Source organism: Aotus nancymaae, unplaced genomic scaffold (assembly GCF_030222135.1).
Source record: "Aotus nancymaae isolate 86718 unplaced genomic scaffold, 86718_ANA_hifiasm-v0.15.2.pri h1tg000014l, whole genome shotgun sequence".
NCBI classification, from domain to species: domain Eukaryota; kingdom Metazoa; phylum Chordata; class Mammalia; order Primates; family Aotidae; genus Aotus; species Aotus nancymaae.
In genome coordinates this window covers 105288226-105313065 of record NW_026988425.1, presented here as the reverse complement: position 1 = coordinate 105313065, position 24840 = coordinate 105288226, and the positions used below count along the sequence as shown (strand labels likewise).

The following is a 24840-nucleotide window of genomic DNA, read 5'->3' as shown; positions in this document are numbered from 1 at the left end:
CAGTTTTTGTTGTGAATTTCTTATTGAGTTTGTGGTTACATTTTTAACTCTTCAGTTTTCTTTTTTCCTTTTTTACACTATTAACATAAGAATGACAGATAAAGGCTCTAAACAATAATAAAATACAGGGCAAATAATCCTTCACCCCTCTTTTTAGCTGGAGGGAAGCTGGAGTCCCTGTTTCTCTCCGCTGGAGGAGGGCTGCTGTGAAGGCTGCGGAAGTGTTGGGGGGTGGGTGGGGAGGAAGGGAGCCCCCTTCCTAAAACACCATCCTCGCCGCTGGTAGGAGGAAATGCAGCCACATCCAAGATGTTGCAGCTGCTAGGGCCCAGGAGAAACACGTTCCTTCAGGCTTAGCAGAGGCGGGTGGGAAGACTCACCAAAAAATGAGTTCTTGGGCAGAGGGCTGGTTGCTAGACTTCCCTTAAAGATCCTGCCCCTTCCATCCTCTCTCCAAAAGCAGTCCTGAATTTTATGTTGTAATTCCTTTCTTCATTGATCAGTTTGGAGAACTTGACTTACCAAGCTCTTTAGCTACTCGTAGTAGATAAATGCAGAAATGTAAAAGATTAGATATATGAAAAGCCAGGAAAGGAGAACCAGGGTCTGAACCGTTTGGGCGTCAGAAAGGAGCCTTCTAGCCCAAGGTCACATTCCCATGCCCTTCCTACATGACTCTACCTCACACTTTACACAAAACATACACAAGTGTAAAAATATCAGGCAGTGCATAAGTGAGTGAAGTAGAAAATGAAAGCCTCCCAGAAACCCCCTTGCATGGGTTAAGCATTGTTGAATTTGTATTTAGCCTTCTAGTCTCTTGATAGAGTCAGATATTCACACTCAGCTTTTCAGTTTTTACAAAAATAGCATCTTTAGAACTCACCCTTTTCCCTTAATATATCAGATATCCTCCCATGGCTGTGCATGACCATCTGCCATTTTTTTTTTATGAGATGGTCTCACTGCCACCCAAGCTGGAATGCAGTGGCATGATCATGGCTCACCGCAGTCTCAACCTCCTGGGCTCAAGCGATCCTCCCACCTCAGCCTCCTGAGTAGCTGGGACTATAGGCATGAGTCATCATATCTGGCTAAGTTTTGTAGACAGAGTTTCACCATGTTGCCCAGGCTGGTCTTGAATTTCTGAGCTCAAGTAATCCACACTCCTTGGCCTCCTAAAGTGCTGAGATTACAGGCATGAGCCACTGCCCCCAGCCTTCCACCTGCATTTAAAAAATATTTTTAAGAACATTTCAGTAGCATGGGTAGGCCTTGATTAACCAGTCCCCTGGTTATCTTCCTTTCTTTATTAGGCATCATTGTAACCAATGCCGAAGTGAATCCAACTGTAAGTGATTGTCTCTAGGAACTTGTGCTTCTAGTACCTCTGTAAATTCCTAGTTGCCTGGTCAAGGGATATGTTCATTATTTGTCTAGATCCTACCCAACTGTCTTATAAATTAAACATGCTAACTTACATTCTACATTCAGTGAGTCCTTTTTAGAGGAATTCCTTCCCTAAACCCTGGTTTCTCAGTATGTCCCAAAGAATTGTTCTAAAGCTGTTTTAACAGTCACTAGAAGCTGTCACCCCGGCACGGTGCTCAGCACTTGGGGTGCATGGGGAACCAAACCAAGTAAGGTCCTTGCCACTCTAGAACACGATGTGCCCATGAGGGAGCCTGATGGCTCCAGTACATAATACAGTGACATACTGCCGAGTGCTGAGTGTGATACTAAGTGGAGTAACACTGTGCATGTGATGGGGACCTTGGAAGGGAGGCAGGGTAGTCAGGAAGGCACTGATTAGTGTTTCCCTGCTGGGTCTTATGGGAATTACAGTAACGCAATGAGCTGACTGGACCCAGGAAACCTCCCTGAACTGACTCTAAGTCAATTAGCTTGGGTTACTAAAGTAGAGAGTCCACAGAACCCGAAGCTGCTTTGCCTGTGGAGAGCAGGTAGTCAAAAGTGCAGAGGTAATTTTATGGGAAATAAGGACCCTTACAATGAAGAGGTCCTTTCTACTCCCTCTACCACCATTTTTGGCAAGGTAGGATCATGTTGGTCTCAGAGTGGGGACCTGTCCAAGGTAAGCTGCTCAATCTGTGAGTGGTTCAGGCATGCTTCGGACATGTGAAAAAGAAATGGATGGAGACTGAGACAGGGGTTTGTGGTCAGGCTGCACTCATTGCTGAGGATCTGGTACGCCAGTAGTAGAACGGAACTTCTAGATTAGCTGGAAGACTAGAAACAAATTCCTGTCTTGTTTCTTTGACACATAAGATCTTTAAAAAGCCTTTATTGTTGAAGAAATGGGCTTAAATCAGCATTTGAGTGCACTGGTGAAGAGGCGTTCATTCGGGTGACAGCAGTGCTGTTGGGCTCTTGAGTATCTTTTCCTCTCCCTTGCCTTTAGGCTTTGCAAGCTAAATCTTCCTCTTCATTTCTGTCACCACTTCCCAGGTAGTGGGCACCTCCAGTATCATCTCAGACTACTCATGGCATATTGTGTCTCTCCTTGATATAGAGAAAAGAAGTTGAAGGCCAGAGTTCAAGAGCTGGTGAGTGCCTTGGAGAGACTTACCAAGAGCAGTGAAATCCGACATCAGCAATCTGCAGAGTTCGTGAATGATCTAAAGCGGGCCAACAGGTAAAAATCTCCGTATACCCAGCGCCCCCCACCTTCCCCCTGCAGTACTTGCGCTGACACCTGCATGTAGACATAGCATCAGGGATGGACATTTCCCTAACTCCTGAGAACCAGCTCTGGAGAGTAGGTGAGTCCCTGTCTGGCCGTCTTAGAGCAGCATCTCCCAAGATGTTCTGTGGAAACTAAGAAATGCTCAGTATTGACATCCTTTGGCCAAACGTGGCATACTGTGGTGTACTTCTCCTGATATATATCTTAAAGGTTCTGAGAAGTCACACAATAAAAAGTCTGTTTAAGCCAATATTTTCCAAACAAAATTGGCTATGGAATTGTTTTGAGCAATACAATATTCGTTGGAATACTTTAGGAAATGCTGCTGTAAGACTGGGCTCAGGACTCTATAAAAAATGAAGGAATTAAACAGCTTTTGTTACAAACTAAAACCAAGATAAACTCAGTTTTTAATTCAGTTACAAAAAAACCAAACACACTAGATGTAATACAAATGGCATTTTAATCAAAAACTATTTTCCCAGAAATTAGAAGAGTGGTACTGGTTTTGCAAATCTTTAATGTCTGGCTTAATAGAAGACAGCTGGGTTCTCACATTTGCTTCCGCAGTCAACATTATGTGGATGTATATTGGTAACACCTGGCATTATCCAGCTCTATAGTTGGAAATAAAAGCTCAAGACCTCACAGACCTCCTAAATGGGTTTTACAACTACCTGGGGGTGAGTCCTCAGACCACTTGAGAGAACTGCAGCTGTAGGGATAATGACTGTACATGGACTGGACTTACGTGGGCTTACTGTATACCCTCACCCACCAGACTCTGGTAGAGATAGTTCAAAGGCCTCTGTATTCCATGTCTGGCTTTGCAGCATTGGCTTATGGCCTAATTGAGTATTCTGAGTCCCACCAGCCCAAAGCATAAAGGGAAGTGGGAACAAGAACAACCGCTCTGCTCTCATCCCAGGTACAGTCACTTTGAGTGCAGTGCCTCAGGAATACTCCTGTAAGGTACACTTGACTATATTGCAAGCAACCATGGAGCAACAAATAGACCCACTCTTTGTTTTGGACTTGGCTGATCTGGATTGTTGGTTTGACTCTTAGAACCCCTTCTAATATGTGAGAGTGACCAGCCTCTAGCAGCTGAGCTGCATTCATCTTGGTGAAGCCAGTAGGTGACTGGCCATGAGTGTTGATATCCTGGTGCTGCCCCTCCTCTGACCACTAGGTATCAGATTCTTACTGAAGAGGCTGAGTGATCTTCCTTCAGAGCAGTGCTCACTAAAGCTGGTTATCCAGTGGACAGGACAGTGTGTCCCAATGCTACTTAGGATGAATCTTCATCCTAATTTCCCTTCATTCCCACCTAGCAACCTGGTGGCTGCCTATGAGAAAGCAAAGAAGAAGCATCAAAACAAACTGAAGAAGTTGGAGTCTCAGATGATGGCCATGGTGGAGAGGCATGAGACTCAAGTGAGGATGCTCAAGCAAAGAATAGCTCTGCTGGAGGAAGAGAACTCCAGGCCACACACCAATGAAACTTCATTGTAATCAGCACTCAGGCACCGGAGCTCTGCCCATGGGAGCTAAACCACAGCAGGCCACTGAGGACAGAAGGGCCCCTGGAGACAAAGTACTTGTTAGGAGGAGGAGGAAAGGGAAGGCTGGCAGGTAGGTTGGCACTTGGACAATGGAATGCCCCAACTCAGCCTTTGGGGCAATTGGCCATGGCGACACTGTGGACTGTATCCAGAGGTGCCCACTCTTCCTTCCCAGGCCCACGATAGCGTGTAAACACAAGCTCTGTGCCTGCTCAGCAGAACCTCGTTTCTGCTTTCAGCATTCACTCTCCCTCCTCTTCTGGTCTGACGGCTGTGCATCAGTGGGATCCCAAGCATTTGTTTCTGTAAGATTTTCCATTCTATCCTCTTTCTGGTAGATGGTGGGCTTATTGTCTATCAATCATCTCGTTTCTCTTTCCTCCTGCTTCATGGGAAAACTGACACACAGACCTGTGTGTGCCTCCTGCATTTAAAAGGGCTGCTGATTTGCTTACTGCAGCAAGGCTTTGGTTTTCAAGTCTCACGACTCAACTTTAAGATAGAATCAGTCATAAGAGGCGTTATCTGGGAGTTACAGGTCATGGGAAGAGGGTAGACAGGTGTTGCTTACAGTCCCAGATACACTAAAGTTACAAATAGACCACCGTCAGGACTGTGCCTGAACAATTTTGTATTGAGAGAATAAAAATTTCCTTCAGCCTTCATTTTGGAAGCAGGGCTGGGAAGGGAGTGCTCTCTTGATTCTGGGATTTCTCCCTCTCAGTGGAGCCTTATTAATATCCAAGACTTAGAGCTGAGAATCTTTTTGATGCCTGTAGTGGAACGAAAATTTTATCAGGGGTTTCTTCAAGAGCAGAGAAGCATTATTAACACTTCCCGCCCCAGGGCACTACATAAATAAATTAATTGCTGTTCTGCTGAATCAACTTTCTTCCACCTGAGAGTACTTTTGTAGCTCTGAACCTGTCTCTACCTAAGGACAAGACACAGGAGATACTGAACATTTTGCAAAACTGATCACGCCTACTTAAGAATGCTGCTTAACCCCTGGTTCAAGACTTAGCTCCTGCTGTCATGTCAGGGACAGGGTGAGGGAATGGTTACTAAGGCTTCTTTTTTTTTGCCCCTAGATACGTGATGATGGTTAGCATATGGTGCCTAAAAGGTTAAATTTCAAGCAAAATGCTGACAGGACTAGGCAGGACCAAAGTACCTGAATTCTTTCAGGAAGGTCTTCCATCTTAAATTCATTATTCTTTCTTTTTCTGCTATAACCTTCAGTTTTACCCCTTCTTCAGTTCTATACTGATACACTTAAGGACCATTCCTGTTTTTTTTTCTGTAGCACCAGAGAATCCATCCAAAGTTCCCTATGAAAAATGTGTTTGAATGCCACAGTTGACTACTACATCAAATTAAAGTTGATGAGGTCTTTGCAGTAGACTCTTTATGTCCATGAGCTATGGGTGGGTCTATTTTCAGAGCATGATACAAATTCTACAGCCCTCTGTTCAATGGAGGATACTCCAGCCGCCAATCCGGAGGGTAGACAGTTCTATCCTAAAAGCAACCACTGAGACTCCAGGAGGGAGAATGCCCATCTCCAAACAAAACAAAATCAACTGGTTATCAGTCTGGAAGGACCACCTTTGGGGTGCTCTGATTACTGTGAAAATGCCCACTGGTGTCTATATCAATCAATATCATTTGGTCAAAGTTAGTTCCTGTGATTTTTTTTTTTTTTTTTTTGAGATGGAGTCTCACTCTCGTCACCCAGGCTGGAGTGCAGTGGTGCAAATGGTGTTATCTTTGCTCACTGCAACCTCCGCCTCCCAGGTTCAAGCAATTCTCCTGCCTCAGCCTCCTCTGTAGCTGGGATTACAGGCATTTGCCACCACACCTGGGTTATTTTGGTTTTTTTTTTTAAGTAGAGACAGGATTTCACCACGTTGGTCAGGCTAGTCAAACTCTTGACTGCAGGCAATTCACCCACCTTAGCCTCCCAAAGTGCTGGGCTTATAGGCATGAGCCATTGTGCCCCGCCACTGTTGTGATTTTTTAAAAATCAATTTTCACTTTTTGTATAAAGTTGCATTTTGTCAAGAGGAAAATGTTTTGGCTGAAAAACATATGCCAAAAAAAAAAAGGAGTTTTCACCATTTTTCCAGCTTGCCTAAGGAAATGTTCTCCCCTGAGCAAATTGGGATGTGCATGGCTTTCTCTTTTGTGATTAAGCAGGCATCAAATGGACAGTTTTCATTTTCACCAACGCAAGAATAAAATCCTGCCTACTGACTTCTGCCTCCATTCTTGCTCCAGGTAAAATCGGAGAACCTCCCCTTCTTGGCCCTGTAATTCCGCCAGGCAGAAGCAGCTTCGGCTCCTCTGTTAAGGGCCCCAGTGTTACGCATCCTACCTGACCTTAGTTTAATACTTTCAAATATGTGATGATTTGGGTAAAAACTATTTTGCAGGCAAAAGTGTTACTTTTATAAATATGTATAATAAAAAAGCGATAAAAGTTTTTCCTTTCCTTGTATTTTTCAAATACTCCCCAAGACATATTCCTTGTTGAAGGTAAACTAGCAGGCACTTGATTATGCTAATTGTGGGAGCTACTGAACTATACTGATTGATTATTGTATAACCTGGCTCTACCTGAATTTTTCTCTAAATACGAGCTGGTTTACATTAACATCTCCATTGGGGGTAAACAAGGAACTTGATTCTAACTTACACGAAGTTAAAAACCTTCAGATTTCATATTTTGAATTGTTTTCTCTAGTTTCTAATTTCCTCAGTGGTTACCACCCCCCGCTTTTAGTCAGTAACCAGCTCTGTTCAGAGTTCAGTCTTTGACTTTTGAAGAAATGGGCACGGAGCAAAAGGACCCATTTCACAGTTCTCTTGGAGTATATTTCCCATTGTGGGACTGAGGCAAACAAAACCAACTGCACAAATCACAAGCAAAAGAAAGAGACTTCTGTTCATAGTTGGAGTGCCATCAGTGTGTGAGCTTACCAGCTACAAAACCTGTCATGGACTGAGGAGCAGTAAGATTCCTTTTTGAAATTTGCTTCACTCTCATATGCTGGCTTGTCAGCTTTCTGAAGTTGATATCCATGCTGCCTGAAACTGAAATGTTAATTTAAAAAATTAAGTACCAGTTAAACATAATTGCTTAATTTTCCTTTCAGATGCATGGACTAAGTCTTCTTTAAGCTTGTGGCAAAATATTAAAGGGATCTCAAAGAGTTCTAAGTCAGAGCCTTATTCTACTCCAAAAGGCAGTCCAAATTAGAGTGCACAGGCTTTTTCCTTAAAACTGTTAGGGAGTAGTAAGAAATTTACCACTCTAAGGAAAACATGAAACTATATGAAAGTCTTCTAGTTCCTAACTGGATACAGATTAATTATTTTAAATGAAAAAAAAAAAAAATGCCCCATAGTTACCCGATCAAGATTGGACTGCCTGTCATTGGCATGAATTAAAGAACCCCCATAGCTGCCTGTTCCCTTCTAAGGTGTTCCTGCAGCCCACAAGAATTATCCAGCAATCACTTTTTAAGTCTATCATCAATCAACCTTAAAGCTCTCAAGAGTTTGAATTATCAAGCTTTTAAATAAATTGATATCAAGATAATTAAAAAAACAGTAATTTCTGGAAGTGTCCTTTCCTCCTTAAGGCTTTAAACCATTTGCAAATTCTTAACTGGGAGTATGTCCCATTCATTCTATTAAACTATTTATAGCTCCACCTACTTCTAGATTCAGCAAACAGAACTACTAGTTAGAATATTTTTAGAGCTAGACAGTAAGAGACTTCTGTAACGGTTGAGATTTCTGCACTGACTTTGATTAGGGTGCAGCCATAAGACTGCTAAAGTTTTTAGCAGGGGATGGAGAGGTGGAACATAGTAACTTTTTTTTCTGCAGAAGGTGATGGCTTTGTAGAACACTATAAAAATTTTCAGAAAAATATTTAGCAGTTTTTCTTATCCAATGGGAACAGCCCATCTGACAAGGAATGATACAAGTTTGACTCACCTTTGAGCACTCTATAGCGTTTATAGAAGAGGCGTAACTGGTTACAAAACAAAAATTATGCCTTCACGACCCAGTTCTTAAAGTTTATCTACATCCTACAAATCTTAAGTTTATGAACCTGTGGCCTTCAGAAGTATCTCCTGTTTCACACACCTGAAATTACTCTCTAAGCTAATACATTTGTATTCTCTAAGAAATAATCCTGACCATTGTCACCATAGCATCACTGATCTGATCTCTCAGTGGCTGTTAAAATAAATATAAACAAGTGGAAAAGAGTACAAAAGTTGAATGGCAGCTGTTCATGTATTTTTGTTTTGCTAATACCTGTGCAGAGAGAGACAGTTTCACATGCAGACCATTATACATTTTTGCTTAAGGGTTACACTGGGTAAATTCTCTGTCACATTACATCTGGGTGAGATTTTGCATGTGACCAAGACAAAAACATCATTCAGTCCCAGAAACAGCAAGTACTATGAGAAACCACATCCTTGACTAGTACCGTCATCTTTCCATGGTCATTCATCTGCTAATCATATGAAATACCAGCTCAGCAGAACAAAGCAAGTTATATACAAAATTCCACGACCCCCTGCCAGTCACACTGATCCCCTAATTAGTAATTCTTGCTCTACCACTTTTGCACTTTTTGCAAATCAAATTCATGTGGAAAAATGTTCTGTTTGTAGAACTCATAGTATTCACTTATAGTGCTCATGTCAGGACCGCCAAGTGAATAAGAGCCCCTGATAATCTGCTTTAGTTTGTACCTAATGCAAAGGTAATAAAACATGTCCACTTCTTTTCTAGTTCTAATCAGTTTTTAGACATCTTGTCAAGACTTATTTACTTTGCATGAAATTTGTTTCCTATTATTTGAAAATGTGCTATACACTTGAATTAGAAAAACCTGCTTGAATGTATTGTCAGTTATTAAAGCACATGTGACTAAGTTTGCATTTGTCAGTATTGTTCTACTGTTTGTACTGAAAAGTCTCATTTTAAAATTGCTACTTAACACTGTACTATACCTTGTAATTTTTTAGTTTCTTCACTTGTAATCTTTAAATGTTTCCAGATGCCTTTAGCTTTAGCTGCTGTAAAATAGCCAGTTTGCGTTATTTGATATAGAATTGTTTTTTTAAACTCCATTTATTTATACAGAGACATTTATAATATTTTACAAACATTCTTATATTCTGAATAAATATTTCTAATTCCATGGTGTACCTTAACTGTGTTAATTAAAGGGTAAGGCTATCTTTCTGTAGAACTGTTTGCCATACAGGAATATCAAATCCATGATGCTTACATGAAATCAAGAGCCCTAGTCAAAGCAGAGGCACTAGAAGAAAGACTTTATTAGATCAAAACGGACAAGAAATCTCATTTATAGCCCATTTTTATTTGGCTACTTTTTCATATTTGGCGTAACTAGGAAGTTACCTATTGAAGAGTCTTTCCCCCTCTTTAAAGATCATTAAAACAAGGAATGTAATCAAGGACTGGAAGTGCAAGGAAGTAATACAGGACAACAAGATGGCAAGCAGCTTTGCAACATGTCTGTTACAGAAAGATTACAATGTTGTCAAGCTGTCACTACGGAAGCAAAGTACCTCTGACAGTAAGTATAACAAACACCCTGGTCACTCCCCTTTTGAAAATTTTAAATAAAAATTACTGTCATAGAGCTGAGGTCTCTGATGGAAAAGAACGTATTTCTTTCTCGATCCAATGTTAGGTATTCCTATTGCAAAACCTGATTCTAGCACAAACTTAAGAATTGCTGGATTTTAAATACCTAATTAATTCACATCTCAAGCTATACATGATAATCTTGCTTTAAAGCAACAAACTTGTTTGAGGTATTTTCATTTTTTCAGAGACTCTGTACTTTTTAATATTTCTTCCTGTTACAGAAACATACTTTTATTATGTTCATCTCATACTTGACATTTTTTATTGGTCCAAAGAGACAGCAACCACAATGAGCAACTCAGAACCTATGATAACAAGTAACAGTAGCAGAAACCAGACTAAGGTAGTAACTAAAACTGCCCAAGCAGCCAATTTTATTGATATTACATTACAGTCTAACACAATGTTTTTTTACAGAAAGCCAATATGTGAACAATCTTCCATCATTCAAACTGTATTTTGTAAGATTAGTTTTTAACCTAGTATTATTTACATCAAAAAGCTTTCAAAAAGTTAGAGCATAACTGTTAAGACTTAGGATTTTGTTCATTTTCTCAGTGGAGAATATAGAGTACAGCTGACATTCTAGTGGGTCTTTGGAAGTACAGTAATCCTGCAAACATTTAAACTCCAATTCACATACATGAATCACTGGAAATCCTTTGATAGTCATACCCAACAATAGAGGTAAAGTCAGTCAGTCTTTATCCTTTCATTAACACTGAGGGAAAAAGACAAAGTTGCTGTCCAACTACACCACCATAAATCCAGAAACACAATAAAACCTGTTCAAAATGTTTCAGTTCTTATAACAAGGTGAACACAACAGGTGTTTTGGGGTTCCTTTTCTGCTGTCAGTAAATGTTTGACAGTTACCAAAAAAGCATCAAGGACTCTATACTACTATGAACAGAATCATTTGAAGTAGGTTTACTTATACAGTCTTTCTTCAAGCATTGAAATGCCCTATAAGGTAAAATAATGAAACACTGCTATAATCTAGGAAAAAATTAAAGGTTAAATCATTTCATGTATGACAAAAATAATTACTAAAGAAATAAAGTTCACAAATCTACTTGGTTATCACATTTACTCTAAAGTCTGGTTTTTTTCATTGACCATCATATATTTGTGAAACATTTCCTCAATTTTTGTCTACCAGCAAAAGTAGGTCTCAAAATAATTTGCTTAATATGACTTAACATAAATATCTTCACCTTTTTCTGACTAAAACTTACTCCCAAGCAAATTGTTTTAAGATATGTAGACTATGTATCTTCCTTTAACATTACCTAGTCTTTACAGCATAATGTAAAAAGCCACATCAAATCTTATTTTGGAAATAGGCACAGCATTAAAAAGTCAAGTCTTACCCCCTTTTCCATCCACACTAATCTGTATGCCCTATTTTGGTTAGACAAAAGACAATCTTATTAAAAGAATTTCACTTAAATTGCTAATATATGAACTATAATTCCATTTGATTGTTTTATTCTGAAATGAGATCATTTTAAATTTTTATTAAAGCTAACAGATAAAAGTCTGAATTGTACACAGATCTAGGATGAGTCCAACACTTACCAAGGATGATTTTTTAAAAGTACTATAAGGTATTAAGCTAATAAAGCAAACTTCAAAACAATTATTTTTTAAAAATAGACATAAAGCAAAATAATTACGGTTTTATTGTCCTTTCCTCTTTTTGTTACTGAAGAAAAAGTTTCTATTATTTATAAAATGGAAGTCAGGTTAGCTGTCTCCTGTCCTAACTCTGAAGTGAAATATCAGCGAAAACCTTTAATACTCATTTCTTTGAACATGTGCATTTAACATTAAATGATTACTTGTGCAACATCCTAATACAAACCTAAAATGAACCAAAGAGACAGCAGTGCCCTAGAACAGTAGTGAAATGCACAAAGAAACTCTAGCAGGTATGTCTTCTGTGCTCTTCTGTCAGTGCATATCATATGTATAGTGCATGAAGAATACAAGTCTACTGTTACTCATACGTTCCAAAAGCACTAACCCATCTAATCAACCAGCTGCTGAAAAATTATCTTTCAAAATTTCATTCACGTTGAAAACCTTTATTTTCATTTGCTGCCATCCAGTCTATTCCTAAATATCACAAAAGCATATGTCAATCTCTTAAAGCTTAAAAAATGACAATGCAGACTTGTGCCCAAAATGAAGCTACAGATTTAGAACCTCAGATTCAATGAACTAAAAGGAGAAATAATTAACATGTTAAATTTGACCTCAGAAATTCCACTATACTAAGAATATTACCTAAGACCTCTCAGACTGAGGACCAGCAGAACACTGCCCATTTCACTCTAGAACCACAAAGAAGTCTGTTCTTTGCTCCCAAGCTAATGTGAAAGCTACAAGCATTGAGACTCAAAAGAGCACAGGTATCCACAGCCCTCCTATCTGTTTGTGACCCAAACATCAAAAGTGAGATCAGCTTCTCAGGAAGGAAAGATAAAATCACTGCTTGCAAGTCTGGAAGGTTTATCATAGAGATGTAACATAAATTTAAAAAGATTATTCTACAGAAGGGTAAGTCACCAGGGAGAAAAAAAAGGACTCAATGGCTTTTTCCTGGCCAGTCACACCAAGAAAAGGGATTAAGAAACAACAGGTCTTCAAATGGCACTGAACGAACAGTGGCCAATAACCCAAAAACCACCCAACCACTTGCAGAAAACCTTCCACCAAAAAGCAAAAAACACATATTCAGGGCCTCAGTCTCTTACCAGACTAAAAGACTGAAGTCTACTGAAGGCTAGAGTCCATGTGGGACAAGGTTATAAAGACAGGCAACTGATTTTTGTATTCATTCTTCAGAGTACCCTTGACCAATACTACCCAACTAATGTGACGCACCTTGTGAAGGCTCATTCCTTTTAGGTTGTGCCTTCAAGCTGCTAACATATTGAGACCATACTCCTCTGCTAACCACAGAAGATCCAAGATACATGGAATGTTTTATTGGTGATTCATTACTCTGATAACCCAGATTAAAGATTCCATTATGAACAGCTCTCAAGACCTCCACACTTTATCATAGTTTTTCTCTGCACTTGTTTGTCCTCAGCTGGTGGAAGTCAACCCTTCAAGTCCACTCCCAAGCATAAGAGTTACTTTTACTCTTTTCCCAACTTACAGACTACTATTTCAATAGTAAATGCTTTGTCACAAGGAAGTGAGATGGAAAGGAAATCAATCACATTCAGGACAAATGTATACCTACACTGTGATGTGACTGACACCACAGCAGACTATGGCTGTGTGCTCTGGGTTGTCTTCCTGTAGAAAGCAGTGCACTCCAGTTTGACTGGAGCTCTACGGTATTAGCACAGGAAGGACCAGACTCCTCAACATTGGTCTTTAAAATGAGAAAAATTACTTTAGATTCACTGGATTGCTTAGCAATCATACTTGAAAAAAATTAACTTTATCCAGGGGTAGAAACACTTGATAATGGCTATACATATATATGTATTTTTTTCATATATATATATATACACACATATATATATATATATATACACACACACACATACATATATATATATGAATGGCTACACTTAGGCCATGCAATGATCACATTTCTAGCCTGGAACATAATATAGCACTCAAGTATTGATAAATACTCTAAAATTTCTTTCTTATACTCTTTGCCCAGCAACTATAGCTATTCTCCTTTCAGGACACTTTGATTCTATAATAATAATCTATCGTGTTTTTTTGAAACTGCAATCCAGAATCCTACTTTGAAAACATGGGGCAAAGCCTGTACTACCTATTTGCAATCTGCCACCTTTCTGACACAGGAGTACAGACTTTAAGAGCAATTCAATTCTAAGAAGAAAAAAGATGCTGAGAAAGCCCATCATAATCTCATTTTTAGAATTTTTGGCAACTAGACAAATGCACTTTAAAGTCTTAGGACATAATACAAAGTGAGAAATTCTACCCTGACTTTACCAAGCTGTCAGGAGTAAGGTTTGACAAAATTGTTTCTAGTAACATTTGTTTTTCCTTTTTTTTTTTTTTTGTGGAGACGGTGTCTCGCACTGTCACCCAGGCTGGAGTGCAATGATGTGATCCCAGCTCACTGCAACCTCTGCCTCCTGGGTTCAAGCAATTCTCCTGTCTCAGCCTCCCGAGTAGCTGGAACTACAGGCATGTACCACCATGCCCAGCTAATTTTGTGTTTTTAGTAGAGACAGGGTTTCTTCATGTTGATCAGGCTGGTCTCGAACTCCCAACCTCAGATGATCCGCCTAGGCCTCCCAAAGTGCTGGGATTACAGGCGTGAGCCACCACACCCAGCCTAACATTTGTTTTTCTAGAGACAGGTATATAAAGGATACCTTCAAACAAACAAAAAAAGTTCGTCTTGCTTATTAATCTAAAGTTACAACAATACATATGAACCCCATCCCCTAGGCTAGAAAATAATCCAAGTAAAAATTAGTAGGAAGAAAAGTTAATGAATCCGATTTATTATAACTATGATTAACATACAAAAAAAATACTGCCTTAGAAAATATAGAAACACAATAGATGTTAAAACAAAATCTCAGGGAGCATGGAGGTCCACTGGTACAAAAATAAAGATAAAAAGCCAAGAGCGGGTATTGTGGTAAGAAAAGTAACTTGGCAAAATGTCTAATTGTTATAATTAACTTTGCTCTCCTTATTGTTTAACTGTTGGAGATGAAAAAAGAAAGGGCGAAAAGTAGGTCCATGAGAGAATAGGTAGTGAAATGTTTTTAATGCACACATGCACTCAGACCTTAACTTTTCTATAGGACACAATATGGTGAATTTTATAGAAGAATCTAATTCCTATAGGAGGAGGCTGTATTCACTTAGATTTGAATTCCTTTTGACACTACATACAAATTACTAAAGCCTTCAAAAGGAAAAGTACTAACTCAATCATACTGCATACAATTACTTTCATTATATGTCTTCATTAACCATACTTACTAATTGATATCTGATAGAAAAATAAGGATATTCAAAGTTCAGAATAGCAAGTAGTGACCACAATTCCTTTGACGGCATTGGGAAACTTTCCTTTATATATGAATACAAAAATCCAACTTAATTTTCCAACATCTTTAATCAAATTTCACCCACACTTAATGAGTTATATTAGGTGCTCAGACTTCTCCAAATGCTCATGTCTCAGGAGGGTATCACTATTTGAAATCCTAAACCATTCATTTGTTATTTCTTAACAAAAATTTTTGAAAAGCATGTAAACCACACCCTTCTTTTGGATTACAATGGTTAGGTATGAAAACAATTCATTTAGCATCTTATAAATCATTAAAGTTATACATAAAAGCACCTACAAGTTTTTTTTTTAAATAAAAGATTCACAGTGCACTGCACTTTGGAACATATAAGGTTGGAACATAACATTCAAAAAGTGAATTCCAAGACCTGCATCTCTCTCAAAGACATAAAACATAATGAAGCCAACTGACTACTCTTCTCATCTAGCTTCTTAAAATGCAGCACTCAGAAGTAAATTATTGCATATTCAGCATACTCCTTTATCACTTGATTTCCTCAAACCATACTAAAATTTCTCAAAGGAGAAATCTAGTTCACTAAGCATGGCCATTCTCAAGGTAACCTGAACACTGAGAAACTAATACCCAGGTCTGAGGGAGTAAGTACAGCAGATGTACATAAAACAGGTACATCCAACTTAAATATTTTCTGCATAGTTAAGTCACATCATACACACAAACTTTAACTCACATCTTTTAATATTTTTTTAACCTCAAACTTTGAGGAGAGCTAAAAGCCTACTGATCATAATCACATCCCAACAATACCCTTATATTTTGTTCCACAGTGCATTAAATAAAGCAGCGCGACAGCAATAACATTTACTACTGTAATCACAAGATAATTTGTTGGTTCTTGAAAAGGCTCAACACCATTAGAGGCCATACTTCTGGTAACTAACTCTAATCTCTTTTGCTTCAGTATTGAGAGCTGAAAAATCCAACTCTACAGGTACCAGAAAGACTGGCCAAAGTATGCACTTAAAAACACACACACACACACACACACACACACACACACACACACACACACACAAGCAGTAAAAGTTAAATGGTTTCCAGAAGACAGTAAATGAGTGAAAATTATTCATCTGCCAGGCAAACTACATTTTCACTCCTTTAACAATTTAACAGAAGTCTGGAATGCTGGGACCAACTATAAATATGGCTCAAAGAGACCCAAGCAAAGCAGCTGTATTTCTGAAAAGAACAGTAAAAGCTTTCAAACACAACCATATAATGCATTAAAAAGCAAAGGTCACAGGATTCAAAAATTTGTCACATTAAAAGATGGAGGATTCTGAATATCATAATTCTATACACACTGCTATAATTGTGAATTCTCCTGCTTAGCACCAAAGGGTGACTCTTTCATTAATAAATAGAATTTCTCCTTTAAAATCAAGCCATTTAAAAGCTAAAGCAAAGTACTAAAAAGTGAATTCCTTAAATAGCCCTTCTTTTAAAAGTCCCACGAAGTTCAGAGGAACCTGATTAAATAGGCTACCTATACAGAATAAAGATTTCTACAATAACATTTATAAGCAGAGAAGTATTTTGTGGATACCACTGTAAAAAAGGATTTTTAAAACCCACATGACAGATGCACACACACACATATACTCAAACACCCCCCCATTCCAAAGAAATTCCTTTAATGAGGTCAGATGCAGCCAAAACACTAAAGCCCCCTTAACACCCTGGTGATTGTCCTCAATTATAGCTGAAATCCTCCTTAAAACGGGCACTGCCATCCTTATTTGAAGTTAAAAATCCTGAAGCAAAATACATTCCTAGGAGTGAGTTATGTATGTTACTGTTACGTAACACATATACATAACATGTAACCTAGTGAAATGCTTTATTTAGACTTGGGTAAACTGCATACCCCTTCCCTTCTCACTCCATCATCCAGGAGCTTAGCAGGCCAATAAAAGCATGTCAGTCTCTGCTATTATTGCAAATTGGAACCTAATATAACATCAGTTTCCAAAGATCAATACTGGAGATGCAATGTAAAACCTAGTAATGTCAGTTTTTCATACATATTTACACAACTGGAATATAGAAGAAATTCCCACAAGAACAAAAGTCTCTAATACTAAAGGGTTGGAGGCAGGATGGTAAACACATGACCCAAAGTAGTTGCTGGGTCCCAGCCTCCATACTCTCTGCTACATTTTCTTCAGCAGTCTCACAGGTTTATTGACTGCACGCAACCAAGCTCAAAAATCACAGCATCAACTCCCATCCATTCAGTCCCCTGCAGGCTACAGACTTTGTCCTTATGAAGTGCTAAGAGTTCATTTTGGACATGCATATTATATTCCAGAAGCTGCTTTCAATAAATCCTTTCAACAAAACACCAGAGGAAGATTAGAGAGCCTCAGTGGTTAGAAGCAAAAGTACAAAATGCCACCAAAGTAGATCACCTGTAATCTTGACGAATGTGACATCTCAGCTCTTGCATTAATAATTGGGCATTATTTTAAGTCTCTTTGAAATACTTCATTATTGCAATCACTGTAATACGTAGGTGGAACATTCCCATTAACTTGGCTATTTGACTAGTAACTCAATACATTATTTTCTTAACCAGAATATAAAATAAAACCCACAGTCACACAGAATAAATGCCCTCAACAAAAGCAACTTAAACTTGCACTAAACACTGAAAAGGTATATCTGTATAAAAGGTTATAACTGCATTTACAGTGCAAACTCCTGTTTCTTTCTATTCTCTCTTATAAACAAAAAATGTCTTCAGAAACATTGCCTCCCTGCATTTCTTTAAAACACCTGAGAAAGGTAAGGCTTGAGGAGACACCCACTCAAATGCAACAGGTCTCTGGTCCTGCGACATTTACAATATATCTGCTCCTATCAAAGGTCCAAGATTTTCATTATAGCATTATGGTCAAACTTGAAACTCAAAAAAGTTCTGGATGAAAAGGGGACCTTGCAATGTCCATTACACGCCACAGGCTGTCCCTCAGCATGTTCTAGCAACTGGTCTTCACTGAAGCTAGGTAAGTCATATACAGCATCTGTTTAAAAAAACAAAACAAATAAGCTCAGTAACCTTTCCACATACTAAATTTAACCCTAAAGAGAACCACCAAGATATGTATTTTCCTTTCCCTAAACTGGTGCTCAACTACATTTTCAATCTATTACTATTTCCTCATATTCAAAATCTTAATCTCAGCTATTAAGACCCTAGATATTCCTTTGCTTTCAAAATGAGTAACTTTACCTCCTATATGTGTGTTTTCTCATAGAAAAATAAAGGTGGGGTTTACCAAGATTTCCAGGAATTTATCACCATAAAGAAAAATTCAAATTTTCAAAATAGTACAACAAAACTCCAATTTATCTGGGCTTCCCCCCCGCCCCGCCCCTTTTAAATAGATCAGGGGCTTGACTAGAAAGTAGGTTTGGAATGATTATCAAGAAGCTGGGGCAGAAATGAGGATGAGGCTTCCCAGGACACAAATTCTTTTATAGTTCTCAAGACAACTCAAAATTTTATATATCCATATAATGCCCAACTAAGACAGATATATTTTTGCCTCAGCCTTTTAAGTAGCTGGGACTACAGGTATGTGCCAGCACACCTGGCTAATTTTTAATTTTTGTAAAGACGGAGTCTTGCTATGTTGCCCAGGCTGGCATGGTGTACCTTTTTTAATGTCCCTGAACTTAGGGTTTTTACTGTGAAATAACTAATTTCTGAATATATGTTAATTAAATTTTACTATCAGCCTATCATGTCCCCACCACCCAAAACGGCCAGAAAAAATTCTATTAAGAGGACTTATACCCCCATTAACTTCTCTATACTAAACTCCAATAAGGAGAAATAATAGACTCTTCAATAAATGGTGCTAGGAAAACTGGATATCCACATATAAAGAAATGGATCCTTATCGTATACGAGACATAAAAATGAACTCGAAATAGATGAAAGACTTAAACACAAAACCTGAAACTGTAGCATTTCTAGAAGAAAACAGGGAAAAAAGCTCTCTGATGCCGATCTTCACAATGATTTTTTTTTTTTTATATGACACCAAAAGCACAGGTAACAAAAACAAAAATAAACAAGTGGGACTATATCAAACTAAATTCTAATGAGAGTTCCTTTCTTCACAGTTAACACTTTCCATAATAGGGTTAAGGCATCTCTTTTAAAATAGCATTATCTTGCTTAAATCACAGACAGTATTACAGAAAAAGAATATGACAATGCTTTTCATTTCTTAGACTTTTCTACATGAAAGCCTTAAATTTAGATAGTGAATAAATGGGAATTTCATACAATTCAAAATAGCACCTAAGAAAAAACAGTCTACTGCACTTCCAAGTAGGATGTACTAAATCAGTATTTAACAAAGAGCTTTCTACATTCATCAGGATTACTTTGCAAATAAGATAACACATCTACTTTTCATAATCGAGGAAGGACAAATTGCAAGCATTTTTAATAAAACCTATACTTAGTATTACCTTAATAAGTTGAACATTACCTCCAAAAAGGGTGAAATTTTTCTTTTAATTGGAAAAAAGGCATACAAATTTACTAATGTATATATGGGAAGAACAAGAGTGATTACCCCAAAAATGTTCACCTTCTAAAGTCAGTGCACCCCTTATACAGATGTGAGAGTAAGATTCCTAGCCTTTACAATACTGGATTCTTTTTACCCTCCCCCAAATCCCTATGCAATTATTTACTTATTTAAAATATTCATGCACAGCACTAAGGCTTAACATTCATAAAACAAACAGCACAGTGTGAAGGCAAGTAACTTCATCATCTAAATCAATTTGTTTCAGCCCGTTTCTTATTTAGAGAACTCTATGAACTCTTTCTACAGAACATATGCAACTCGTCCTGCTTAACTATCATATATCACATACGCCCACTAAAATCAAAGTTAGATAAACCAAAGCAAATCCCACAAGGCAGAGATTATAAAAAGATAGGAAATGACTTGCCTGTTTCAAAATTATCCTGAAGTTTCCGTGGATGAAGTTTCTTTTCGCATTTCTATTTAAAAAAAACACACATATACACACAACATAGTTACCAGTTATTTCACTTATTAAAAATCAAAAGATGGCCGGGCGCGGTGGCTCAAGCCTGTAATCCCAGCACTTTGGGAGGCCGAGGCGGGCGGATCACGAGGTCAAGAGATCGAGACCATCCTGGTCAACATGGTGAAACCCCGTCTCTACTAATACAAAAAATTAGCTGGGCACGGTGGCGCGTGCCTGTAATCCCAGCTACTCAGGAGGCTGAGGCAGGAGAATTGCCTGAACCCAGGAGACGGAGGTTGCGGTGAGCCGAGATCGCGCCATTGCACTCCAGCCTGGGTATCAAGAGCGAAACTCCGCCTCAAAAAAAAAAAAAAAAAAAAAAAAAAATCAAAAGATATATTATCAAATTTATCAGGGAGAAAATTGAACCAGGAATATAATCACCATCCCATTCTCTCACCAGTATTTTTGTATTTTGTATTTACTCTTTACACCTAAAATTTTTTTTACGTCTGGATTACATACATATATATTATAAAGAAATTAAAAAAAAATAGACAAGTAGTGGTTAGGCGTGGTGGTTCATGCCTGTAATCCCAGCACTTTGAGAGACCAAAGCAAGAAGATCACTTGAGGCCAGGAGTTTGAGGCCAGCCTGGCAAACACATTTTATTTGTATTTCTAAAACATAAAAATCATCCAGAGCTAATTAATTTAGTTGAGGTGGCCAGGCACAGTGGCTCACAGCTGTAATCCCAGCACTTTGGGAGGTCAGACCATGAGGATCACTTGAGCCTAGGAGTTCAAGACCAGTCTGGATAACATGGTAAAGCCCATTTCTACTAAAAATAATAATAATAATAATAATACAAGAATTAGTCAGGCATGGTGACACACACCTATAGTCCCAGCTACTCTGGAGCTGAGGTGGGAGGACTGCTTGAGCCAAGGAGGGCTGAGGCTGCAGTGAGCCAAGATTCTAACACTGCATTTCAGCCTGGATGACAGAGCAAAATCGTCTCAAAAAAAAAAAAATTAGCTTAGGCAGGAAGATGGCTTGAGCCCAGGAGTTCAAGGCTACAGTGAGCAATGAATGTGCCACTGTATAGACGACAGAGCAAGGCCCTGTCTCAAAAAAAAAAAAAAAAAAAAGATTATTCATTACATTTCTCAACTCAAAGTTAATCACTATTACATCTTTCTAGCTTCTTGACATGAAGATGTGTGTTAAAATCTTTTCATACAATTGTATAAACTTTAAATGGAATTATATGATACATACTAGTGTCTGATAATATTTTAAAATAGAATATATTGTGAATAAATTTCTTTTTCAACAAATGCACATCATTTTTAGCAACTTCATGGTAACCCACTGCACAGATCTACGATACTATATTTAGTATCATCTTCTTGGATATTTAGATTATTTTCCATGTTTTCATTATTAGAAAGGGGGTGAACATTGTTTAAATTCCTCTTCTAGGGAAGAAGTGAACACTGTTTTAGGGTTTTGATATAGCAAAACTCCTCTCCAGAAGGACGTACCAATTAGTAATTTTCATGTGTTACCAATATATTCAATACACAACTGGGTTATTAACAATGTTTTCATCTTTGCCAATCTGATGGGAGAAATGGTATCCCATTTAAATTTACATTCTTTGACTACACATACAATTTAAGACTTTTGTATGTTTATCATTCCCTTTTATTTCTTCTCTTAAAAACTGCTCATGTACTTGCTCTCCATCATTAACTTTCTTCTTCTTAAACAACTTTTTTAAATCTATTCAAGTTCTTCTAGACAAATCTGAGAGTAATTTGTGAAGTTCTCCCAAAAAAAATCTATAAGAAATTTTTACTGGTATCATATTGCATTTATACATTAATTTGAGGACAATTAACACTTGTACAATATTATCAATAAGTTAACTGTCTAGTTTTTGTTAGAAACAGCTATTGAATTTTATTAAAAGCCTTTTAATCATCTAAGATTGTCTTCTCTGTTCTTGTCACCACTTTTATCAGCGATAAGAGAAATGATAAAGTAGTGAAATGAGTCATTAGAACCCAAATTAAGAAACACCCAGGGAACTCAGGTAAAATATTTTTGCTAAAAATTTGAAATTACTATTATTACTCACTGATAAATGAAAAGCAGGAGAATCTATAAGAAAATCCAATATACAAAAATAGGACTTACAAAAAAGTAACACAGAAGACCGTTAGTTATGAAGTAACTTTTGGAGGACTGACTAAACAAAAGAATGAAAGAAAATGCTTTAAAAATTATTCAGATATTTATCTTTAGGTCTAATCTAATGACAACAGTACTGGCTGTGGGTACTTTTTTTTTTTCTTCCAATTTTCTAAACTGTATCAACTTGAAGAAAAAAAATACATACTGAAGTTCCCCCAAACTTTTACCTTCACTGAAATAATACAGAGTACTTAGAAAAACAGAACAATAGCCAAATAACTGCTCTAGAGAACAGGTTTGACTACACATTGGTATTAAAATAAATGTAAATAGCCACATAAAAACATTAGATGTGCAGTTAAATCAACATTACAAATTTGTAATAAGAGGAGCCAAAGAGACTTTTAGTGTGTGAATAGTGCACAACTCATCTATATAAAAATCCTATATCAATTAAAATAAGAACAAAGCAAGTAACATTCCTGTGCCTTGGCAATGCCCTTGTTTCACTCTTCAAAGGATGAACTGCCTACTTAGTGTGAGAGCTGTAACTCTTACCATCAAAGAATTCTGCTTCGCTGGCTGAAGCCCATTTGTTCTTTTCTTTTGATTAGGTGAATCTTGATACTGTTTTCTGCCATTTCCCCTCATACTCTGATTCTGTTTTTCCAATAAGAAATAAAATATGAATCTATAGTATAATGTAATAGCACAAAAAAATGCCCATGAATTACATTTACCTAGATGAATTAAGTTTTTTTAAGCAAAGCTTCTCCTACCCAAAATTTTCATGAATCACTCTATCAACGTATTTTCTTATAAAAGTCAGTGCTTTCCAAACCAAGACTTCTATAAAGGTATGAAATAGCAAATACAATTGCCCCTAGAAATCTTTCAACACCTCTTACCTTATCCCGTATCTGCTTATAGATCTTGTTTCTAATGCATAAATGGAACCTCTCTGTAAAGGAATGCTGAGGGATACTGGCCACAGTTCTTAAAGCAGGAAATGGGTAGATGTATGTACTCAATTGTTACCCAAGAAATCAGCTTTAAATTATTAATAAGCACTATTAATAATCACTTTTTATAAAATAATAATAAAGATTAATTTTTTTTTTGAGATGGAGTCTCACTCTGTTGCCCGGGTTACAGCACAGTGCGTGGCTAACTGGCATCTCTGCCTCCCAGGTTCAAGCAATTCTCCGGCCTCAGTCTCCTGAGTAGCTGGGATTACAGGCACATGCCACCACGTCCAGGTAATTTTTGTATTTTTTTTTTTTTTTTTTTGAGACGGAGTTTCGCTCTTGTTATCCAGGTTGGAGTGCAATGGCACGATCTCGGCTCACCGCAACCTCCGCCTCCTGGGTTCAGGCAATTCTCCTGCCTCAGCCTCCTGAGTAGCTGGGATTACAGGCACGCGCCACCATGCCCAGCTAATTTTTTGTATTTTTAGTAGAGACAGGGTTTCACCATGTTGGCCAGGCTGGTCTCAAACTCCTGACCTCAAGTGATCCGCCCACCTCAGCCTCCCAAAGCGCTGGGATTACAGGCGTGAGCCACCATGCCCAGCCAAGACTGATGTTTTTAAAATCTGGACCATTATTCCTAGTTAGATATGCAGTAGTTTAAATCTTGCTATTAAACTGCTTTAAAATGAGTTAATTTTCCCACCAAAAAACTCTTAAGTTTAAATTAAAACGAACATTTTAAACGTTAATTTGTCCTTTGAGACCTTAAAACAACAGCTATTTGAGGACTAGCCAAAACAGTATAAATAGGAAGAACTTCTAAATATATAAAAAAATAAGAATATTTATATTCCTACCTATAGAAAAAAATCAACCAGTTGCTAACACTGATGGAAAACAAAAACCTAAGTAGGCGATGTGAGGGAAATATGGCTTTGAGTGACTCATGTTACTACACACTTTTGATTTACTTTCATTCCACTCTTCTCAGTATGCTTTTTTTTTTTTAAGTTGTGGTACAATATACATACAATTTGCCACATCAGCCATTTGTGAGTGTATAATTCAGAGGCATTAAGTATACAGTCAGCACTACCCACTTCCCTAACTTTTTTTTAATCATGCCAAACAGAAACTTCGTAACCAATAAACAATAGCTCCCTATTCTCCCCTCCCTCTAGCCTTGGTAATCTCTGACTTTGTATCTCTATGAATATGCCTATTTAGGAATGGAATAACATTAACACAATATTTATCATTTTGTGTCTGGCTTATTTCACTTAAAATGTCCTCAAGGTTCACCCATATTGTAGCATGTTTCAGAATTTTCTTTTTTTTGAGATGCGATCTCACCCCCGTCGCCCAGGCTGGAGTGCAGTGGCGCTATCACACCTTTGATTTCCCAGGCTCAGGTGAGTCTCCCATCTCAGCCTCCCAAGTAGCTACTATAGGAACTACAGCCATGTCTGGCTGATTTTTTATATTTTTAGTAGTACAGACAGGGTATTGCCAGGCTGCCCAGGTGGGTCTCCAACTACTG

The 24840-nt window shown here is 37.9% G+C and overlaps 2 protein-coding genes across 4 annotated transcripts in view; one reads left to right on the top strand and one right to left on the bottom strand.

Annotated features, from left to right (window-relative positions):
* Positions 1–6757, top strand: part of MCC (MCC regulator of WNT signaling pathway) — a 461802-nt gene extending 455045 nt beyond the window's left edge. For both annotated transcript variants that reach the window (XM_012470094.3, XM_012470095.3), the window contains 2 exons: positions 2534–2656; positions 4042–6757. In XM_012470094.3, coding sequence (XP_012325517.1) covers positions 2534–2656; positions 4042–4222 — 304 coding nt within the window. In that variant the 3' untranslated portion in view covers positions 4223–6757. The remainder of the gene's footprint in view (positions 1–2533; positions 2657–4041) is intronic.
* A 3563-nt stretch (positions 6758–10320) lies between these two features.
* DCP2 (decapping mRNA 2) overlaps positions 10321–24840 on the bottom strand; it is a 54968-nt gene continuing 40448 nt past the window's right edge. For both annotated transcript variants that reach the window (XM_064376222.1, XM_012470098.2), the window contains 3 exons: positions 22888–22989; positions 20085–20136; positions 10321–18130 (listed from right to left, as the gene is read on the bottom strand). In XM_064376222.1, the coding sequence (XP_064232292.1) occupies positions 17967–18130; positions 20085–20136; positions 22888–22989 (318 nt within the window). In that variant the 3' untranslated portion in view covers positions 10321–17966. The remainder of the gene's footprint in view (positions 18131–20084; positions 20137–22887; positions 22990–24840) is intronic.